The 22,860-nt window shown below is 41.0% G+C and overlaps 1 protein-coding gene across 1 annotated transcript in view; it reads left to right on the top strand.

Moving 5' to 3' along the window:
• The window catches only part of snx29 (sorting nexin 29), a 133,650-nt gene that overhangs the window by 67,970 nt on the left and 42,820 nt on the right, over positions 1-22,860 (top strand). The window contains exons 16-18 of the mRNA XM_054599218.1: positions 12,975-13,091; positions 15,334-15,389; positions 15,811-15,892. Of these exons, the coding sequence (XP_054455193.1) occupies positions 12,975-13,091; positions 15,334-15,389; positions 15,811-15,892 (255 nt within the window). The remainder of the gene's footprint in view (positions 1-12,974; positions 13,092-15,333; positions 15,390-15,810; positions 15,893-22,860) is intronic.

A 22,860-nucleotide genomic window follows, 5' to 3' on the forward strand; every position in this document is an offset into this window, starting at 1 on the left:
TGCCATTCACTGTGTTTACGTCTGAGTCCAATCTTCTGCAACACAATTACTATAATAGTGTAGAGGCAAATAATGTTGTTTGTTGACAGTAATTTTATATATATATATATATATATGTGGTATGGTTTATTGATGTTACAGAGCCACATGGAGCTTTGTATTGAGAAATACCTGAATAAGGAAATTAACAAGCTTAAAGGAAGAATAATAAAACAAGTCTTTGAACAAGTTTTTGGCCTTGTGAGAGCCGTGCGGGGGAAAAATCCTCACAGAGATACTCAAAACTTTCCGCAGCCGCATTGATCTTAAACTTTAAACAGTGCCAAGAGCTATTCCCTGAGTAGGAGCTCTTCTCAAAGACATTGATATTGTTGCATGGTGAAGATCTCTAATAACTGGACATCAGGCATAATGTTACCAACCGCGTGACTATGTCAAGGTTTCCTGTTAGATTGACCGATGAGGAAACCCCCCCGGTGAGAGTGACATGGGCAGAGGAGAATAACGGCAGGGTCTGTCTTTTCTAACGGTTTGTCAGATGTGCGAGGCATCCATATGAATAATTAATCCACAGTTGTATATTCCTTTAATAAGATATAATTCCGCCTGTGTTAGGCCAAACAAAGTTTTCACTTATTTATGCACATGTTTGTGTACATTTTTAAGGGGGTTTACTTATTTATTTGTCTGTTTGCTTTTCTGGCGGCCTTGATTCTTTTCTTTCACAGCGAAACCTGGAGGACCGGTGTGGGACACATTCGCACCGCAGCCTCTCTTCTGGTCCCAGGCCAGCCAGGCTTTGGCATTTTAGTTTGAATAAGCATGTCATGCAGGACAAAAGAGTTTTCCTCATCCATGATATGTTGCAAGTCGTCTAGCGGCTAATGACGTCAGCGTGTGTCTTAACCTCAGAGGAGGGGGAACAGGAAAGATGTGCAGCAAACAGGAGATACAGGACCACCATCAATGTTTTCAACAACCTGGTTTAACAGGGGTTGCCTTAATATTCAGCATGCTTGTCAGCGTGTGCGTCCATTTACTGCATTCATCGCTGTCGGTTTTGATGTGTGGATTCAGAAAATGTGCGATCTACATTCCGATTCAGCTGTCTGGCTTCAGCGACTGAAACTAAATCTGACTCACCAGGTTATTGATTCTTTTGGAAATGTCACATCGAGCCTTGTTGGATAACTACAGGCCTGTCAGACACAAATAAATATTGGACAGGGCTCAGCCTTCATTAACCTGGGAAACACGCCCGTGTTTGTGACCCAGTTCAGTTTTAATTGAATGATGCTAATGCGTGCTATTGATTTGGACTTTGTTTATATTTGAGCCAAATCTCAAAGCGCTCCATGCTCTTTGCATCCTGTCTGCCAGTGGCTAAGGGGGGGTGTTTAAACAGAATAGAAAGTTGACCCTCACGTCACTTAACAGCTGTACAAGAAGCCAGATTTTGTGCTTAATGTCTGCCACTGTCGCCTCAAAGCAATGTCTGTGATTTAACCAGCAGGGCCGACTTTGTGGAGTCTCCCACTGTTTCGGTTTTGATCCTGCAGGTCTCCTCCTCCCGTCCAAAGACACACACAGTAGATCAGGGGATTTGTGAATTGGCCGTGGTGTTAATGTGAGTGTGTCCTTCCTCTGCTCACACCTCCTGTGATCCCAGTCGTTCACACATTTTTATTCCCACCTGATTTCTCTTATAATTATTATTGTTTTTGTTCTCTTTATCATCGCTTCCCTTAGTCTCTGCTGAAGTTCGTAGCTTGATAAACCGCAGTGACTTGTGGAGAAAGCATTTATTTTTACCCTCTGATGACTCCAGAATCTTTTCTTCCCTCCTGCCGCCTTCGTCTTACCAGCTTCGTCATTCCCATCACTCCTTCACCTCTTAGCTGCGACTGTGAGAAAGCGATACGCGGTGTGTTCATGTATCTGTGCATCACCCGATGTGCAAAGTCTTGTCCGGATGGGTGGGATTCCTCACACGAATCCATCCGCATGGATGTCGGATATAAGTGGGTTTAAAAAGCTATCAGAGTGGGATGGCACTTTAAAATATCCCAATAGACCGTCGCTTGTCTCAAATGAAAAGCAACACAATGAAATGATGAAAAAAGGGAAAATGAGTGAAAGACTGACGGATTCAGAGAGAGAGAAAAAACAAATAGGTAAGAAAGTGAAACTACAACAACTCGAGAGGATTGAAGCATAAGCACTTTAGTTTTCTGCTTTATGCGTGGTGTTTTTTTCCTTGTCTGTGAGTGATAAAAACAAATTACATAATGCAGTTAACATGTCCACTGAGGTTTTTCTGAGAAGCACCAAAACTGCATGACATTGATCCGTGAGGCTCCGGTGATAAGGAAAAGGTGGGCAGGTAGTGATGTATCACATCCTCTTATCAGTGCACACAAGCTGTTGGTCAGGCTGAAGTTCTACAGTACAGAAGCGCCTCTCTGGACTCATGGGCCTGAGAAGCATTCACACTCACCAGCATGTGACTGTTCATTTTTAATTGCATTTTGAATCAATTATGAAACTTAAATGATGACAGCATGGATTTGGCCTTTAGTTATTAATATTTCATGTTGTGCCCTTGTTATAGAATGATGTCAGGGTGTTGTCAACACTATGTTAATATTTTTCAGTTGTCATTTCCAAAATAAAGAAAAAAGCCAGAGTCGCGTAAGCTGTAAATAATGAAGGAGGGAAGTCCTAGAATAAGAGGATTTACCAACTGTGTTTTTTTTAGATGAAACAAAGACGAAGGTAAATCCTTACCTCTCCTCCAGCACTTGAGATTTTAAACTCACCTGAAATTCTTGACGCCACTTCAGGCTGTTGTGAGACGAGGCGTTCATGGACGTTATCTTGTCTTTGTGTCTGAGAAAAACAGATTTAAACCTTTTTAAGAACTTTTCAAGAGCGAAAACTGCTAGTAAAAAACAACGGTAAGCTCAAGGAAAAGCTGGCTACAAAAAAACTACTGTATGTCTGACGGAATACAACTATGAATATGTAACTACATATACAGTACAACCGTCTGCTATCACATTTCTTATGCAGATGCATTAGAGATTTTTTCTCAGCTTTGATTTTGCTTATTTAGGCATGAAATAGGCTTTGAAGGTTCTCAATTCAAAAATTCCCAGTAGAGGGACTGCCTTCACACAGTTCTTAACATGGCGACAGCTGAGCTGGCAGCTAACCGTGCTCACAGCAAGAAAAGTGCAAACAACAGCAAAAGGTGGTGGTGATATAGGTAAGGGTGTTAGCCTGAGGGAAGCCTGAGAGAGTGACTTCATTCTCTGCTCAAGACGGCATTACTCCAAAATATCTTCACATAATCCTGCTCTGAATTGAGAATTGAGAACCATTAAGGATACATGAAGTCATTTTATATGACTTTTATCAGGCTCTGAGGATGACAATCAAATGAATCAGTTCTAAGATACAGGTTACTGTGTTACAGCCACATATTCAATAGAATGCTATCCAGCTTTTTCGAGCTCAGCTCCAACAGAATTGCTTGATGAAATAATATCACTGTGCAAACTAACATTGTTATGTAACTCGTCCGTTTAGCTTGTGAACAAAATGTGATACGATGCTTGAATGTGTTAACCATAACACAGGCTGGAAGATGAGTTTGTAAAAAGCAGAAATCTCAGCAGCTGTTGTGAAATGACCCTGTCAAACCTCTGCAGAGGCAGTGTGTTGTGATCAGTCATTGCTAAGGAACAGTATATTTACTCTTACTCCAGACACCTGTGAGTCATTAGAAAGTGCCTTGAACATTTATGAAGGCAGCATGCATAGAAAATTGAGGCTTCATTACATCATACAGTAGTGCTATAAACTGACTGTAGCTCAAAGGCTGGTTCATCCTAACCTAAATTGTTCAGCAGACGTCTGACTCACATCCAGTAAACAAACTATATTAATGTCTAACTACATTGGGAGTCTTGTGACTATGCAGTTACATTTACAGCAGATCTTTTTTTTTCTTTTGCTACGTTTTCCCATGGTGTTTTTTTTCTTTTTAAATATCTGCTGTGTTGTATTGATAAGAAGAGGCAGAGCGCTTTCGGAGGATAGAGAAGAGATATGGGTCGAAACTTCCAGTGGGATCGGGGATTCTCCCTTTGATCCGCAAGCTCATTAATTAACCATAAACAACATCAAGAACAAGAACAACAATTACGAGCCACCGACTCAGAGTCTCTCTGAATATTTTCAGAGTAGAGACGCAGTAAAAAAAACGGGAGAATAGGAACAGAAATGCCTGTATATTGCCTGTTGTGTTTGCTGTGTAAAAGAAGTGAATGTGACCCTTGGAAAGACACAAAGCTGCATAATGCATGCGATTCTTCTCTGAATAGTGCAGGTGAATCTGCTTTGAAGTGTTCATACATGCTTTGAGTAAAATTGCCTTTCTAGGGCTGATTAAATTAGCTTTTACTTGAATTATTGTAGGTATGTATGCATGTAAGGATGTGATTGGTAAAATGAAAAATAAGCGTCATGCAAAAATGGTTTTAATGTTACAATTTGTGGGCATTTAATTATGAAGGATGAATTATTAAAGCGCCACAGTGCAGTTAAATCATCTCACCAGTATTAAAACTTAATGTCTCTGCCATGTAGCCTAAAGATGTGCATGTATGTTTAAGTTTATCTCAGCTACTTTTAGTATTGAGCTCAGTCGGGTATCGACTCTCGAGTCATGCATGTTGGAACAGAAGCTCTGCAGCAGGAGTGTAGAGACTATGTTATACTTACGAAAGGACGGTGGCCCGGACAGGAGCTGACACGGAATTGTGGCGAGGAAACGTTTGGAGCTTTTAAAATCCGTGTGGGTTTCCGCTTGTGGCAAACGCGCTCTATATATTCTCTACCCGCCTGTAACCGCGTTGTTAGAAAATGTTGCATATACATGACGATTGAGACCCTTACGGGTGCATCAAGCTTATATCAAGCTTTAGGTTTGAAAGTCTGTACAAGTCTAACTTGTTGATTAACAAACTTTTTTTGTTTGCCAGCCTTGTAATCTGTTCGCCCCAATCCCTTTTAGTTACTGTTGCGCCACCTGTCAAATGTTTCTGGTATATGTTTCACACGGTACATACACAGTATACAGTGAAAACAGTGGCTGATTTAGCACTTGAAGTTCTAAGTAATTTTTTTAATACAATTGGTCCTTGACCTCAGACATTAGAAGCAAACACTAGCCTATTTCTAGCCAACACTTGTCAATTTTGTCACCTGCAATGGCAACTTTGGCTAGTTTATTTTGTCAGCAGTAGCTAGTTAGCCAATCGAGCTAACGCTGTTCTCGCTCTCTTTTCAGTGACTCCAGCTGCTTATTTGGCTACATACATACATGGTAACATGCTAAAACGTTGAGGCTAAAGCTGTGAGCATGAAATGCTAAATAAAGAGACTGTATTGTTTTGTGCATTTCGCCGTAGAGCTAATGATGTATTTATTCATTTCATCCAGGACCAGCACACACAGTAGGTAAATTACTTCACATTGGATGTGCTGCTGCACAGCTGCTGGTTAGCCTGAGTTGCTAACATTTGCTCCCCACGTTAGAGCAGATACATACACCATTTAAACATTCCTCACATGTTTGCTCTCTGGTTTTGGAAAGGCAAAACAAATTCTAAAAACTATTATTGTATTGCATTTTTTTACAGCCCCATGCACACCGCTTGAAACGTGCAAAGATCGAAAGCTTAACAGACCTGCCTCGTTACGGTTTCAACACCTGTTTAACAGTCATATTGAAGATCTTTCAGCAACATGGAAGCACAGATTCAATGGCAAAAAGTAAAACATACCATATGCTGCGCTTACCCAACATCTGTTTAATCCACTATCTTCATACTGGCAAAGCCCTGTCAGTGTATATTTAAATTCAGGCTCTTGATAGTGAAAGTGACTACTTTTCTAATGCAAACCTAATCTTAAAAATGTCCAAATAGTTCTGTCACCCGCACCGGGAGAACATGCTGTAAGAGAGGGGCTTTAGTTCTTTCACTGTTCATCCGGTTGTGAAGAAAACACCACAAAATTAAAGCTGACAGACTGTACTTTAACATTTTCATCACTGCGGCGCGTTTCAAAGTAATAATACCACACCAACCCAAAAATGTGTGAACCAAGTGCTCACAGAGCTCACTGTGTGATGCAGCAGTGACAAAGAGTCCCGTCTGTACCACGGGCCAGATTTTTTTCTTCTCTTCATAAACCATTTCAGTCTTTTCTATTGGTCCATCTGCCGCTATCGGGCGCTCACACATCTTAACTCATCTCTCTTTGTTTTTGTTTTTCTCTCCACCTCAGTTCAGAGTGGAGGGCACAGCTTGTGATGTCTATATTGGTCCTTTCTCACCCTCTTTTTCTTCCTTTTTTTCCCCCCCTCCGTCTCTCAGCCTTGTCTCTATTCGGAGCAGCTGTGCTGAACTGAGTCAGAAACTCAGATAGAGAGACGAGCTGCATTTAGATTTACAAAAGTAACCCAGTTTCGGGCCGTATTCTGGTTGAGGTCTAACCCAGTTTTAAGATGTTTAAATGAACCTTTGAAACCCTGCGGCTGGGTCTCCCCTTCTGCCCTGTATGAAAAAGAGATGAACGTGCTTTCCTCTTAAGTCCTGGTGTCCTTGCCCCCTATCAAAAAGGTCCTGGTTTAACATGAGCGCTAAGAAACCACCTGACATTAAGCTTTATGTAACATCACAGTACACGATAACCTATTCTGAAGATGTGAACGTGTAATTCTTTAAAGAAATGCTTGATGTTGAATTGGAAAGCAGACAAGTGCCCATGGTTTCACTTGAAGAAGTATTATATGAAATATTATCAAAGAAGTATTGATATCAGAAAGAATTAAATTAGACTTTTTGTCTGTATTTGAAGGAGCATGGGAAAAATGAGTTATGGAATATGTATATTTAAGATTAAAGTACTTAGAAAGAATGTTATATAACAAAAGATGATGTGTGACTATCAGTAAATCTGAGTTTCTGTGACCCTGCATGGTTTTTGGAGGGTCTGCGTGCATGTGTTGTCATCGGTGACCTAGTTATTAAATGAATGTAAGAGTAACAAGGCCACTAGTCCGGCTCATTATCTTTGTTGCACTGCATGTCATCCCCTTTTTATTCATTTTTCCAGTTGCTATTTTCTGCTACCAACAACAATATCTGAAAAATGATTTATTAAAAGGGTCTTTGCTTTTCTCAGTTGTTTGCAAGTTTACAAGAGCAGTAAACAGATTTGACTTTGTACTTTGTCAGTGAAATATATTGACGTGCTTATCGTAAACACTGAAACATTGAAATAGATATGAAATTATATAAATGCATGCAGAATGCACGACGTGCAGCCGGGGCTTTCTTAGCCTTTTTAATCAGGTCGGCTCAGCTCGGATGAAGATGGATGAAGGAGGGGGATTGTGTGTGTGTCTGAGTGTGTGTTTTTTCAGGGTGTGATGGAGAGTGTTTAGGTGAGAGAGCGTGTGGTCAGCGTCACTTGGATGGCAGTTAGCTGTGATGACTCCGGCAGTGCCGACAGTTGCATCATACTAAACCAACCCTGCAGGCCAGACTTAGTGTCTGATAGCAAACAGCAATTTGCCTCACAGTGCTCCGCTGTGGTCCCCGTTTCTCAGTCATATTAGGTACAAATTTGTATTTTGTAACCATATACAAAACATGAATGATTATTTTAAAAGTGGCCAGAGAAGCTGTTGTTGTGTGGAGTGAATTTATATCTATTTTCACGATATGTAAATTATTCTGTTGGTCCCGAAGGGCTGTTTAGTGTTTGTGCTGCAACCGAAAGAAACTTGGCTTTGTGTTTGCTTTTTAAGAGGCACGGCTCTACTTTGCATTGTTGCATGATGTAAATGATGACAGTTTGTCTTTGTTACAAAGAGAATAACCAACATAGAATAATGTTTACTGTGGGGCAAACAAATGTAGTACATTTGTCATTATTAATCATAATGGTGTCACTTAGTTATAGTTGTATACTGTGGAATAATTAACAGTACAAATTAAATCAATTCCATTGAAAATGAAATTTAGAAAGAGATAAACCTTAAGCAATGAAAATGTTATTAGTTTTATCTTGTTCAGTCAAGTACATTTTATACTTACTAAATTACAATTCTTTACAAAAAAAATGTACCTATTACAACCAACAGGAAGATCTTTTTTCATTGAATTTCAGCATCCTTGCTATAGATCCAGTGACAGTTTGTCCTTTATTTCTACATAAGAAAAACTAATCTATTGCAAAGTAACTTGATCCCAGCAAAATAACCAATTCATGTTTGGCTAACAAAGAAGGATTCAGACAAACTGGGGTCCCACTTATCAAAACATTGCTCCAAAGCAGTATTAATGACATTTTACAGGGTACCTTTAAACCTTCCATACAGTACTTACAAGTGTCTTACATTAATAAGTTGCAGTTTCATGCTTTAATTAAAGATGTTTTGTGGTAAACCATGACAAGGACATTGTACTTTCTAACAATTTAACTGTAAAGTTACTAACTGCATATACTGGTAATTTTCTACCATTTCCATCCACTAAAAAAGGCAACATAAATGGAGATCGGTAACCATGTTGCTGATTTTTGTTTTTGCACATACCCATGTCACTTTCGGTCCTGATCTTTGATTCCAGGACGGCCTTGGGAGCTCCCTGCGTGAGCCACACAGCCACGGCTTCAAGGCTCAGGATCAGCTATAGCCCACAGCAGTCAACGCCAGCGTGTGTCAGGCTTCTACTTTGCTGCCCTGTTGAGCTGTCAGGCTTATTGTGATGTTTTTTATGGTCTCACACCGAAAGCTTTTTAACTTGAAACTCCACTGGCTCGAAGGATTTTTGAAAGCCAGTCCATCACAGGTTTTTTGTTCAGGTTGTGAGTGTCAGGAGAAAAGAGTTAGTGAAGGTAGAGACAAGTGCTGCATTCTCACGCATGCACACACCCACACATCCTGCAGTGCACTACTTGGAATTAATATCATCTCCCTAGCCTGTGTTTTTGTTTGCCATGTTATTGCTTGTCTTTGTTGTTTTCATCGTTTGTGCAGTTTAACGAAACTCTAAACCTAACCCGTTCTGACGGTGCCCTTAAGCTTTTGAAGTCTCCATAACTACCTTGTTCTGTACCAATCTTTTTTTCCCCCCCTCATATATTTAGTTTTTGTTTGTTTTGATTTCTGCAGACACTAATTAGCCCGTGTCCTGCAGATTTATTTATTGGCTTATGCAAGCCTGGAGCCAGCCTTTCGGTGGCCTCGTCTAGAGAAAGGTCAGCTGCAGAGTGGGATAATAATGCAGTTGAGTAATACCCTTTGCATGTGAGGTCCAGGCCTGAGTGAATGTACCCTGAAAGCTGGCTGTGCATCTTAATGACCCTGCGTTTAATAACTGTAGAGAAGATGAACTTGTTTAAACACATTGGCAACGCCTGCACACACACACACACACACACACACACACACACACACACACACACACACACACACACACACACACACACACACACACACACACACACACACACACACACACACACACACACACACACACATATGGCTGTAGAGTGACAAACTGATTAGCTTCCTCTCACTGAGAATTAATTGGGTTTCTTCACTCTTCAATTTAATTCCATCTTTTATAATGTCCTACGTAAGAGTTGTGGTGGCTAAATAATAAGAGGTAATGAATGACATTGAATCAGAATCAGAACCAGAACCAGAACCATTACAGTAAACAACAAAAACAGTGCAATAATAAAGACATAATTAAAGAAATTGAAATATGAAAATATTCAATAAAATATTGTAAACAAATAAGAGTACGTTGAAACAAGTATATTATATTATTAAAGTGTCAAGATGTGCAGGGGTGTATAACTGTGAGAAATTGTCAGTGGGGGGTTCTGAGTGAGTGTTTAAGGGTGGACTTCCTTTTCCTTGACTTTAATATGACAGGATGTGACATGTGGCTGTTGGATACGGGACATAAATACACTGAAAAGTGTGTGTCTGGGCGTCCTTGTCAGCTTGTGAAACAAACGTGACATCAAGGTTTTCTTTCAGGATACAAACAGAAACATTAAGATGTCAGGTTTGGGGATTAAATATTGAGCTGGAGTCTGTTATGTTTCATGTTCTGAGATTACCATCAGCTCTGTTTTATTGCTTGGCGACCCTATCTGATCCTGAGATTTCTAAAGTCTCTGTTGTTAGGAGACATGTAGATATAGACTGAGCGGTTCAGTTTGATTAAATTCTGACTCCCATGGTCTCAGTTTAGCAATACTCAGATTGTTGATGTGTTGTTTTCCAGTATTTATCACCCTTAGGTGAAAAAAAGTTACGTGCAGACATTTTCTTTTTTCAAAAAGTGTTGATCATCGCTGTAATCAGCTGCAAGGGATTGCAGGTCTTTCAAAACTCCCCGACTTGTTGCTCATTTGCTTAATACTTTAGATGGATTACCGCCTATAGAGCTCATGCTGTGTTTGCCTGCCTGAGGATGCACACGTCATAATTCACTTCACAACATCTGAGCTGCAGTTAAACAGTAATATGGAAAAACAAAGACAGGCAGAGGGATATGTAAATCACAACAAAAACTTTCTCTCACTAAAGCACCTGTTGTGTTGACAAGAAGAATGATGAGAGAGACAGGAGACTCAATTAACTCATTTTATTATATATATATTATATATTATTATATAGAAAACGGTGGTTGTTATCTTTATTTGTGGTGTGATTTGTATTTTGCGAGAGCGGTTGTATAACACTGTGTAGTGAGTTAAAAGTAATTGTGTGTTTCGTCTTATGTATTTAATATTTTCTCTCAGTTTCTCATGTTAATACAAATGTAACAGTGTTCTAAGGCCTTTGCCTGTTTATATGACAGCATATTATTGGGGCCACTGTAGGTAAAAAAAATATATACCTATGGAGCCACGGGAGCGGATAATATTCCCCAAAAAAACTCGGAATTTATCAGATTAAAGTTGTAAATCAAACAAACATGTTTGGTGAAATTAAAGTCATAAATATATGAGAAATAACTCACTCACATATTCGCGAGATTATTAAATCGTAGTTTTCTGCAAATAAAATTGTCGAGTAAGAAAGTTCTAATGAAAAGTACAGTTTATAAACACTGCAGTAATGTGAGCTGCAGAATGCAAAATGTATTTAATATTAATTAATATTTTACTCTTTGGCCCAGTGGAGGCTGTGCATTCAAAATGTAGGTTGCACAGGGAGACATATTTGGCCCAGAGTCCGTCTGCTCCAGAGGGGGGGGGGGGGACACATGCTCTGTAGCCTTGCAAACTGTATTTTAAATAGGGTTGTCATGGCAACTGGAGGCTTGGAACTACCACTGCCAAAGACTGAATTCAGTGAATTTAAAAAACAAGTTTGAAACATTGATTAAATGTGTTCTCCCGAAATTTCACAGCAGCTGGCTCAGACTGTAGATTGGAGTAGTTGAGGGAAGAAGGCTTGATGTATGGAGCTGCAGTCTGGCTCCTGGATTTTCTGTTTTACAACATTAATATGCAAATACATTAATTTACAAAAGTTGTGGTTGCTGCATTGCTGTGAAACATTTTCCTCAAGGAACACACTGTCCAGGGAGACACAAAAAGGGAACTACTTTTTTGCCGGGAGCTGTCACTTCCTGAATAACGTAAGTTATAGTTATTAAGATAGACAATAAAAAAAATGTGAACCTGTCCTTAAACCCCTCATGGTCACCTGTAATGTTAGCACAGGTCCTGACTTCCATTTCATTGATTCTTGTTGCTCAGGTCATGCATACTCACACTAACAATGACACTAAAACTGTCTTATTGCAGAGTTGTATAAGTGGTTTTTTTTTTTTTTTGCTACACATACTGATGTTGAATCCTTGCTGCTGTCTATGCTGCCTTTGTTTGAAAGAAACCATGCTGCTAAATCCGTTCTGATGCGTGACATCTTTTCAATGTTCAATTGTCATAACATAAAATTTTGGGTGTATACTGGTATCGAAACTGAAATCTGCTCTGGCACAACACTATTTTGTGAAGCATGCAGTGTTTTACAAATGAAGTTTATTATGATCGTTATGGCTGTTGTTGTTCTTACATAAGGAGCCTCTCCTCCTCCTTAACGGCAGTGTGTGGGCTCCTAAATGGGAGGCGAGTGAGTGTATGAAGGTCGGTGTCGGAGCAGCAGCGGCCTCGGTGTCGGAGCAGCAGCGGCGGCCTCGGCCCCGGCTCACCTGTCAGCCGGAGACGGGGCTCTGCCGAAGCAGCTGTGACAGCAGGTGTCCTCCATACAGCACAGTGTGTGTCACAGCTGTCAGTCTCCTGACAGAGACCTGTCCACACTGTCCGGCCTGGTTAGGCAGACGGGTTGGGGGGGGGGGGGGCACACACACACAACAGAATAGCTCGGCCATATTTCCACATACACACAGATGTGAATAACACCACGTCAAGGTTAGTTAGAGCTGATGAGAATTGATTAGCAGGCTGGCAGGAGTCTGACTGTTCAGGATATGAACTGGTTTCTGCCCCCTTACTCGCTTTGTCTGTTTCTCTCTATGTCTCTCAGCCCTCTCTCTCTCTCCCTCCCTGTCAGGGGTTTGACTGTTTCCCAGAATCTGCCCTTCTGTCAGGACTCATCACGTCATTTCATTCATCACCTGGAGTGCTTCGGCCTTTTGTGTGTTACAGTACACAGGAACTGAAAATTGTAGATTTGAATGTTCTCAGGCAATACATAATGTATTTACATGCTTTTCTGTTTTCCATTTTGACTTAATCGTGTATTATATAATAATGTTCTACAGCATTATTAATTTTAAGTGCCCTTTTTGTTTGTTTTGTTCCTCTGTTTGTCTGTCTATGTGTGTGTGTGTTTGCTGCAGGTGGCCGAGATGCACGGTGAGTTGATAGAGTTTAATGAGCGCCTGTACCGTTCCCTCATGGCCAAAGACCACCTCATTGTCCAGATGAGACAGGAACTCATTGACCTGAGAGGCCCGGTGAGTGACTGGATGCGCACATGCACCACAATACACACACTCACACATACAAACTGCAATGTCCCCTCTCATCTGATTCCTCTGCAGGTTTTCCTCTGTTACCCTGCCATTTTCTTGACCCTCTTCCTTGTGATTTTGTTTGATTTTCATCTCCACTTCCCCCTTGTTTGTTTTTGCGGCGTTGCTCTGCTCATTTCTTCCTCTACGGTCAATGGCTGCCAATAACAGTTAACTGCATTTCCCTCGAACATATGTGAGTTTCCTCTGTTTTCATTCTTTTTTGCAGCGCTTCTGCCCTGCAGCTCTGAGATTAACTGTCAATCAAACAGTGTGCGCTCACATCCTTCTACTTGAGTTTGATGTCTGTAGGTGGTTTTCTCTTTGGTGCCTGTTTAACAACAGTGTCCAATCAATGCTAACGCTAACTAGATCAAACTTACTTACTTTCAAAGTGGTCCTCTACAGAGAGAATGCCAACATCTGGTCATGCTCAGGAGAGCTCAAGGCAGTGTGGACACACAAACCAACTCACAAACATGCACCGTCTGCAGTGGTGGGAGCCCCAGGCTGAACATAGGACCTCTTATCCCATAGCTTCAGCTGTTCTCTGCTGGACCATTCATTCTTTGTGTGTGTGTGTGTGTGTGTGTGTTTGTGTCTGTGTGTGTGTGTGTGTGTGTGTGTGTGTGTGTGTGTGTGTGTGTGTGTGTGTGTGTGTGTGTGTGTGTGTGTGTGTGTGTGTGTGTGTGTGTGTGTGTGTGTGTGTGTGTGTGTGTGGCTCATGATTGCTGAATGCTTCCAGCTCCCAATAGCTACTGCTGCTGCAGATGACCAAAATGCTGATCACTTTCCCACCGCCTATACACTTCACAGTCTCTTTCTCTCTGTTCCTCTATTACTTTCACAGTATGTGTATGTGTTTGTGTGTTTCTGTTTGTGTGTGACACTCTTGGAGCTGTTGATCCAAGCCTGAAGACCGGAGACCCCATTGAAGGGGGCTGTGGTGACAGGGTTTAAGATAGAGAAGCTGACATGCCAGCTCTTGACTAGAGCAACGGGAAGACAAACACACACACACACTTTTTCTTTGTCCCACACAGAGAGACACTTACAGAAGGCCAACATCTGTGCCTGGTCATGTGGTTTCTCAAGGGACCTCGAAGCATACAAAGAGTGAAACAAATCATAGGCTTGAAGACACATCCACACACACACACATGTACACAATAAACACACACATTTGCATAAAGAGTGTCAGATTTGGATTACAATTGCTGACTGAGGATACTCATCAATAACAATAATAGCATCACACACATAACACATATATGCATGAAGAGGCATTCCAGCTGTCAGCCTCAGATGAGTGAACGGTGTATTGCGTATTGCAGTGGTTCCCACAACCCAGTCAGATGATCTAAAGAACACCTTCATCATCTTCACCAGTAATGTTAATTTCAATTGACTTTAAATCAGATATTATTACAACATTTTTTTCATACAGTTGAACTGTCAGTGATTAGGTTGGTTTGGTTAAGTTTGTATATCTACCTCATGAAGCTGCAGGAGCAGGATTTTGTTAACCATTTTACCTATCTAGTTAGCTGTTAGCCTTTGTTAACTTATTTTTAGTTAACTGTTTGAACTGTTTATCCATGACTTTTAGCTAACTGTTTGAACTGTTTATCCATGACTTTTAGCTAACTGTTTGAACTGTTTATCCATGACTTTTAGCTAACTGTTTCAGCTTTTCAACTGTTTATCCATGACTTTTAGCTAACTGTTTAAACTGTTTATCCATGACTTTTAGCTAACTGTTTGAACTGTTTATCCATGACTTTTAGCTAACTGTTTGAACTGTTTATCCATGACTTTTAGCTAACTGTTTGAACTGTTTATCCATGACTTTTAGCTAACTGTTTCAGCTTTTCATCGATTAGTTTTAGCTAACTGTTTAAGCTGTTTATCTATTACTTTTAGCTATGAGTTTCAGCTGTTTATGCATGACTTTTAGCTATCCGTTCCAGCATATACAAATTAGTTAGCTACTCTACAATCTTGTCTAGTGCCCCCTGACAAATGCAGAAGTACCCCGAGGGTCTAAAAGTGCCTCTTTTTGGGAATCAATTACATATCAGACATGTTTGTGTGTTTATTGTTATATGCTTTTGACCTGTATGTTAAATGGATGTCTTATTTTTTCTTACTTGTTATCAATCTCCCCCTCTCTTTTCTTTTCCAGGTTCCAGGTGATTTAAGCCAGACTTCAGATGACCCCAGCCTGTCAGATTTTGAGACGTACGAATATTTCTCTGTTATCTCTCCTCCATTGCTCTCTCCCCCTCACTTTGTCCTCCTCCAACCTTCCCTCTTTCATAGCTTTTTTCTTTACCCCTTGAGTTTCTCTTGTTTGGTATCTTGCGAGAGCAACATATCATCCATCTAAAATATCAGTTTTCACAGCGTAATTGTATGTATAAGTTACTCTTTCACGAGTTTGTGAACAAAGCTCAAACACTGTTTGATTTCATACGTTCATTCATTTGTTCCACCCTCATATCATGACCAAATTAGATTTTGAGGAGTTTTACCAGAGTGAGCTGTAATTTGCTGTAGTTGTCCAAGCATAGCGCAAAGACACACTGTTGCTTTGATAATGATAATGATGATTATGATGATAATGACGACAGCAGGACGGTCTGTTGTTTGTGTCACTCAGGGCTCATCGCGCTCTCATCAACGTATGGATCCCCTCCGTGTTCCTGCAGGGCAGAGCTGCCAACGCCTACCACGTCTACCAGGTACACTCTGACACCTTATAAACTAGCAAGTTCAGTCATCACATGAGGACATTTTGCTATACATGCTGTTGGTATTCGTGGGAAAGGATTCTCACATGACATAGAAACTGATGAAAACAAAGACAGAGCAGCAGCATAAGGTTTTTGCGATCAATTTGTTTGAGTTAAACCAAACAACAGAGGGATGAAGTTACAAGTTCATTAAGCCAATGAGGGAACAAATGAGCAAGCTCTGAAATAATTAAATCTTAAAGATTGCATTAATACTCCATCATGAGTGTTCATTAGCATTATTGCACTCAAGGCATTGTTTCCCCGCTCAACTGCTCAAGTAGTCAAACAGAACACTTTGCTGGACAGAGACCTGGACGTGACATTTTTCATCCTAATTTGTCCTCTGATTTGCTAATCGTGATATTTTCACTCCACATGCCTAAAACTAACCAAACCAACCAATGAAGGCAACAACTACAAACCAATCAGAGGCAGAGTAGGGCAGGTTATCACTGCACCATAGCAGATTTAGTAATTAAGCGATTCACACAACCTGTCAGTCGGTTCATCACTTTGGTCCAGACTGAAATATCTCAAACTATTTGAGGAAATTTGGTGCAGATATCCACAGTGCCCAGAGAACATATACTATTGAGTCCAAAGTTTCCACTTATCCAGTGAGTGAAATATCTGGACATCTATTAGATTGGTTGTCATAACAATGATTTTTGTGGTTACCTGACTTTTCCTCTTGCGTCAGTTTGTCATATGTGGTTTTGTGAAGTTTTTTTGTCTTAGACTATTGGACTAATTGGTTTTAGAATACTAATCCAGTTTTCCAAAGAGTGTTTATAATATATGCCTATCATGTGAACAAAGTGAACAGAACTTTGTCAGGCATAGAAACGGGCTGTTAGAACTTTATGCCATGTTCAAGTGCCAAGAAAAGAAAATAATTAGAAAAAATAAAATACGTTTCACTGAAGCTTAAAGTTACACTCCCATTTTTTGTGTTGCCAACCCTCTCACAAAGCTGTGTGTGCCTTGATATTGATTGGTACCTCGACAAAAACTTTTCCATTCTAAATCAATCCAGAAACAGTGTTGTATTCACAGCAATGATAATAGCAGAGCTCCACTTGTGCCAGTCACTTATTCTAACTAAGGTGTGTTGGGAACTGAACTTGAGAGCAGCCTTAACAAACCAAATTGCTGCTTCCTGTTGTATCTGTCAAGTTATCGAGCAAAGTCGACAACGGCGGCTCGTTCCCTTGGTGACTGTTTTACTGTGTCTGTCACATTAACAAGGTCTTATACTCCAGCTCCCTCACCGCAGCCGTTCACCGGTTCCCCATGTGAGACGCACGCACGCACACACACACACACACACACACACACACACACACACACACACACACACACACACACACACACACACACACACACACACACACACACACACACACTGTGCTGTTATCTGCTCTGTAGCCCGGAGGTACAGCTTTAACGTTATTCAGGGGAAACCATATGGGACGGTAAGAGACAGGTGACACATCCTCAGCTCTCACTGATAGTCAGGACTGGCTGGCTATCGAGCTCAGCCCTAATACATAATAGATGTAAATTCACAACTCAGGGCTCGAGCTGAGAGCTGTCTGACACCATTTTGTGTGAAATTATCTCCGTCCTTTGGACAAGAAAGGGGCACAACAATGACAAATGAGATGCATTGTTTTAATCCCTCTCGTTCCTGTCACTTCCATTTTCAGACCCCGAGTGTTCGCTGTTCTTTTTTGAAGAGCAGACACTTTGATAAATAAATCGGGGCATTTCTTAACAAGTGTGATGAAAACGATTTTGAATTTTCTGGCATCGGTGGTAGTAAAACGCTCATGCGGAAGGCAGCTCTCTTTAATGTTACGGCACAGTGTTTGGAGTTGTTCCCTGTAATTTGGGAGATTATTCATGCAGACTAACAGGAAGATGCATCGTAATGGTGCTCTCATCAAAGCGGAGTCTCAGAGTATTCATTCATGTATTACCTTTACATTTAAGTAATGGAGCTAAGCATGGGATTTTTTCTGAGAGGTAAACACCCTCTGATCTGTCATTTTGTTCATTTCCAGAATCCTCAAACATTTTTCTAACTGTCAGGTTGTAAAACATGCTTCGCCTGCTGTGTGATGAATTTTCTTTTGTTGTGTGTGTGTGTGTGTGTGTTTCATTCCCATATTCTATATTTTGATACCAAAAGACTAATAGTTTGATCATTTTCTTTACAAAAATAGCAGGGACATAATTCATTTCCAGCTACCTGGATTACGAAAACCATCCAAATGGTTAAAAAAGACTTTGAAAATTCTCGATATACCTTCAGAACAGCAGTGAGTGTTGTTCAGTGACTATTTGTTCAGTAAAGCTGATGCTTAGCTCTGTGATTTGAATGTACTAACAAATTTACTAACGGTAAACAGTAAAATAAACTAATGTCTTCTTGAGAGCTGATGGATAATGTTTTACATGAGGGAATCCCACACCAAAGAATTACATATGATAACAGTTTGGTTAAAAGAAGGAACACATCGAGTGTGCTTATATCTGCCATGCTTTGGGCAATAATCAGAGTCCACCTGCAGTTTCACATTCTTGGACTGACTCCAGCATCGAACCTGAGCATTTCTCCATGTGTTGCACCGATTTAGCCTAATTTCTCCCTCTCAATAATGGTCTGTGAGACTGCTGTCCAGCCCTGGAGCTAGAATAAAGCACAGCCCATCTGGTGTATTGGATACTTCCCTTCCCAGAGCTATATTCGTCTAATGGCTCCCTGTGGAAACAGCTTTTGTTCTTAGACAGGCTAATGGATAGCCAAGGTTACTGGAGTCATTGTTGTTAAGGTGAGGTTGTTGTGGTGATTGAACACAGAGCCAACAGTATCATGTGGAGAAGGGAGGGGTCTCTTTAAAATTCCCTGAAGCGGGTTCATAGACTTTCTTTTCTCAGTCTTTTTTCTCATTCTTGCACACACACACGCACACACCCATACGCATATGCTTGCAAAATTGAACCAGTGATGAGAGCAATGAGCCATAGCCGGAGCTAGAGAGGGTTTTATGGAGGGTCCGGGAGTGAATGGGATTTTAGAAGCCGGAGCCTAAGTTAGGTCACAGCAACCTTGTGGTTGAAACCAAGCACGCTGCTAAACTCACCCGGAGAGCACGAAAAGACTGATCCAAAACCACCTCTCGCATTGTGTGTCCCTTAATGTCTGCGTCTCGCTTTCTTCTCTCTCCCTTCCCGCGTCATCCCTCATTCCCTATCCACTTCTTTTTCTCCCCTCCCTCCGCCAGATTGCACGGCATTATGGCGGCGCTAAAAACTGCTTGTACTCCATTTTCTCTCTTCTTCAGAGCCACTTTCCTCTCCGAGCTTTCCGAAATGACTTCCATCTAAAGCTCAGTAAGGCCTGTGGAATGGATGACGAGAGACGGGCCGAGATGGAGAGCGGGAGACTGATGGATTTGCTCCATTATCAGTCGGGCTTTGCTCTTTGTGGCACGCCGTGCCTTCCGGGGCCTTCATCCCTCCCTTTTCTATGCCTCTTCTCCCCTTCTGAACTCGTAATGAGAGAATTATACCGGCCGCGGCAAATCAGTGTCTCCCTCCCACACAATACCAACAATAGAGGCTATCACCAGAGGAGGGAAGGAAGCGTCCTTTGCACGCCGTCGATGAACACAAGGACTCATTTGGCGTGTGCAGGAGCGTCTGTGTTTTCATTATCTGTGTATTTTAGGCCGGCATTGTGCTGTGAAAAGAGCATCAGTCAGAAACTGATGAGGATATTGGGGGGCTGTGGAGTTGTGTGTTTAATAAGGCAGTTAGCTAAAAGTTGAACACAGAAAAAAACGAGGACTTTGAAAAAGAGCTTAGAACTGAGGAAGACATATCTTAGTCTTCAACATCAGTCGTTTGGTGGGCCCTTCACTCGGGTCCAGACTGAAATATTGTAGTGACTGTTAGCTGGATTGCATTACATTTGGGTGCAGACATTAATCTTCTCCTTTGGATTATTCCAAAGTGCTCTGACCTTTTATCTAGCGCCACCAGCAGGTCAACGTTTACACTTTTCCAGTGATATATCTCAACTTCTTCTTGAGAGATTGGCACTGACATTCTCCCTCATGATGTATTCTACTGGTGATCCTCTGACTTTTTCTCTTGTGCCAACATGAAGTTGACATTTGTTTTTATCTCAGAACGAATTGTGAGTATGAGAATAGTGTGACGATGGAACAAATGTAACTTTTAAGTTCTGGATAGTTCCGGCAGTCTCTGAAGTTCAGCTCATGTTCATAATCAACGCTCCATTACCTACTTTAACTCTGAATCATGCTATTTGGCTCAAGGTATTTAACATTTTTCTTGTCAGACTCACTCAGGGGTAACCCTGCTGAGAGTCTCACAGCCGTGCTGCTGTCTGATGGGAGCTTTCAGGTCGTTGATTACTAGGTGTCATACCTGTGGCGCTGCAGCAGCGGGAGGGAAATACTTGTCGTACGGCAGCTGACACCGCCAAGCTTTGATAAAGTTTTGTTTGCTGACAAAGAGGAGACACACATAATAGTGATTACTTGTTGACTTATCTGTAGTTGTAGATTCTGATTGGACTTCTGAATAATTTCACAAGTTGCAAGTTTTTCAATAACTGATGACTGTGAGTTTAGATTGCATGGACCCACTAGTAGAGGTGAAATGCTTCACCCTATTTCTTTGGAGCGTGTGGCCAGGCATTGCACAGTGCACCTTAATTACCAATCTATCTTTTCCTTTTTTTATCAATCAGTCTTTCATCTTTGTGCTTTCTCTCCCACTGTTTTTATCAATCTTCTCCCAATCATTTTTTTTTATTCTTAGACAGGTTGGGAAGGTGTTGTTGTTTCTGATGATGAGTTCCAGTGGCAAAACGGGGCAGTTTTACAGAACTATAATTTTTCTTCACACCACTTACCAGATACAAAGACAAATACTTTGCGAGTAGAAAATGCAACTTCTTCCCCAAAAAGACCTGTTGTCCAAACCTGCATAAACTTGTGCATCCATCCATCCATGCATGCAAACACAAACACCATCTAAGTACCAAGCACAAATGCAATGCAGTGTGAATGAAGAGTCTGTAGAAATAGCAGCTCGCCAGTGTTTAGAACTAGCACCTCTGATCCACTACCCACCGGCTGTTTTACATATACATTTGATAGATGTATGTGCATACATTACAAATGAGCAATTCTCTTTGATCAGCAAAAAAGCTGAGCCTATTATTTCCACACAAAGTCATCAGCTCACTGCAAACTTCTCACTGTTTTAAATATGCCAATGAGACCGGATAGTGTCTGTAGTACGGTAACTTTTCTCATTCTATTCCTCTCTCTGTCCTTTACACTTTTGTTTTATTTCTGCACAACTGAACTAGATTTAAGAGATACTGGAGGTAAAAAAAATAAAAAGTGCACACGTGTCTGCTGCATTTTTTACATCTGTATTATCTCCTCTGCATATACTTGTCTTTATGCATAGTACAGTACCTTTAACTGTAGCCGTTTGCATACTCTAAGAGAAAGAGAACGATAGAAGGTCCCAATTAATCGCAGTTATATAAACCATCCTTCGCTTCCCTGTGCCTCCCAAAGCCTTTAATATGCACCATATGAAACCACATAAATCAGCCACTCAATGAATAATTGAGACGTCTGCGTTGACACTCTTTCAGATGTGTGCACCACTGTCTGCAATGAACTGTCCCCCAAGCCCCTCCCACCCCAGAAAAAAGCTATGTGGGAAACGTGTTTGCACCTTTAATATCTATATTAGTCATTGGATATGGCCCGGGTTAGCCTGGGAAAATTGTGGCTGCCCAGGCGGCAAACTTTACTTCCAGACCGGCTTAGTGTGAGTCGCTGCGTTTAGCCAGAGGCCTAGACCGCATGGGGACGGATCACTTCAGCCATGCAGATGAGTTAATACATCCATATGTATTACCGTGAACTTTGAGTGTGTGTGGGTTAGCTGTGTGAGTGTGCCGCTTTTGCATTCATAGACGGAGAGATATAGATTTTTTTTTTATGCGGGTAATGCTGATGATCTTGCGCGCACATTTTTTTCTGCACGCATTGGAATTTTGTATGCGTGTGATAATGGCTGGTTGGTGACAGAGGGAGATAACTATTATGTTGATGATGGTTATGATGAATGTTTTACAATGATGATGATGATGATAATTACAATCTTTTTTCTTGGTGCTACATCCATCAGTCATAGATTAAACACCCTCCGGAAGACACAGAGGCTGCTTTTACTGCTGCACGCTGCAGCACGGGCACCACACCAACTTCAGCACCAGCGTAATATACATTACATTTCCATTTCAGGCACTTAAGTCAGTGCTCTCATCCGGAGTGATTCTCAGCGGGGAAGTTGCGGTCCAGTGTCTTGTTCAATAGCACTTTAACAAGTTGCGTAGCTGTTGATGGACATGTGTTGGCAATGGCAGGGCTCAAAACTGTGAGCTTTTAGCCAGAGGGGTGGGGGGGGGACACACAATAAGAGCCTGTACATTAATATGCAATACAATACAATATGCATGCGATAAACACCTCTTTAATTGAGCCTATCCAGATGATGCTGGATATTTGAGGTCGTTATAGATGTTAATACTGGATAATAAAATAACATAAAATTAGCCCTGTGAGACCAATCATCCCAAGCATGAAGTAATCAAACATTATAACCAATTTTTCCACCACATGCAGGCTACAGGGACATTGACTGGATCTTTTCTTTTCTTGTTTTAACGGTCAAAAGGAAGTTTCTTTTATCGCGTTATAATAAGAAAAGTGTGTTTTATTGAGAAACATTGATTTTTTTAAGCAGTATTTCATGTTCAAACAAGATTTATTGTTATGTTGTTACAACAA

Source organism: Anoplopoma fimbria, chromosome 5, assembly GCF_027596085.1.
Source record: "Anoplopoma fimbria isolate UVic2021 breed Golden Eagle Sablefish chromosome 5, Afim_UVic_2022, whole genome shotgun sequence".
Taxonomy (NCBI): Eukaryota; Metazoa; Chordata; class Actinopteri; order Perciformes; family Anoplopomatidae; genus Anoplopoma; species Anoplopoma fimbria.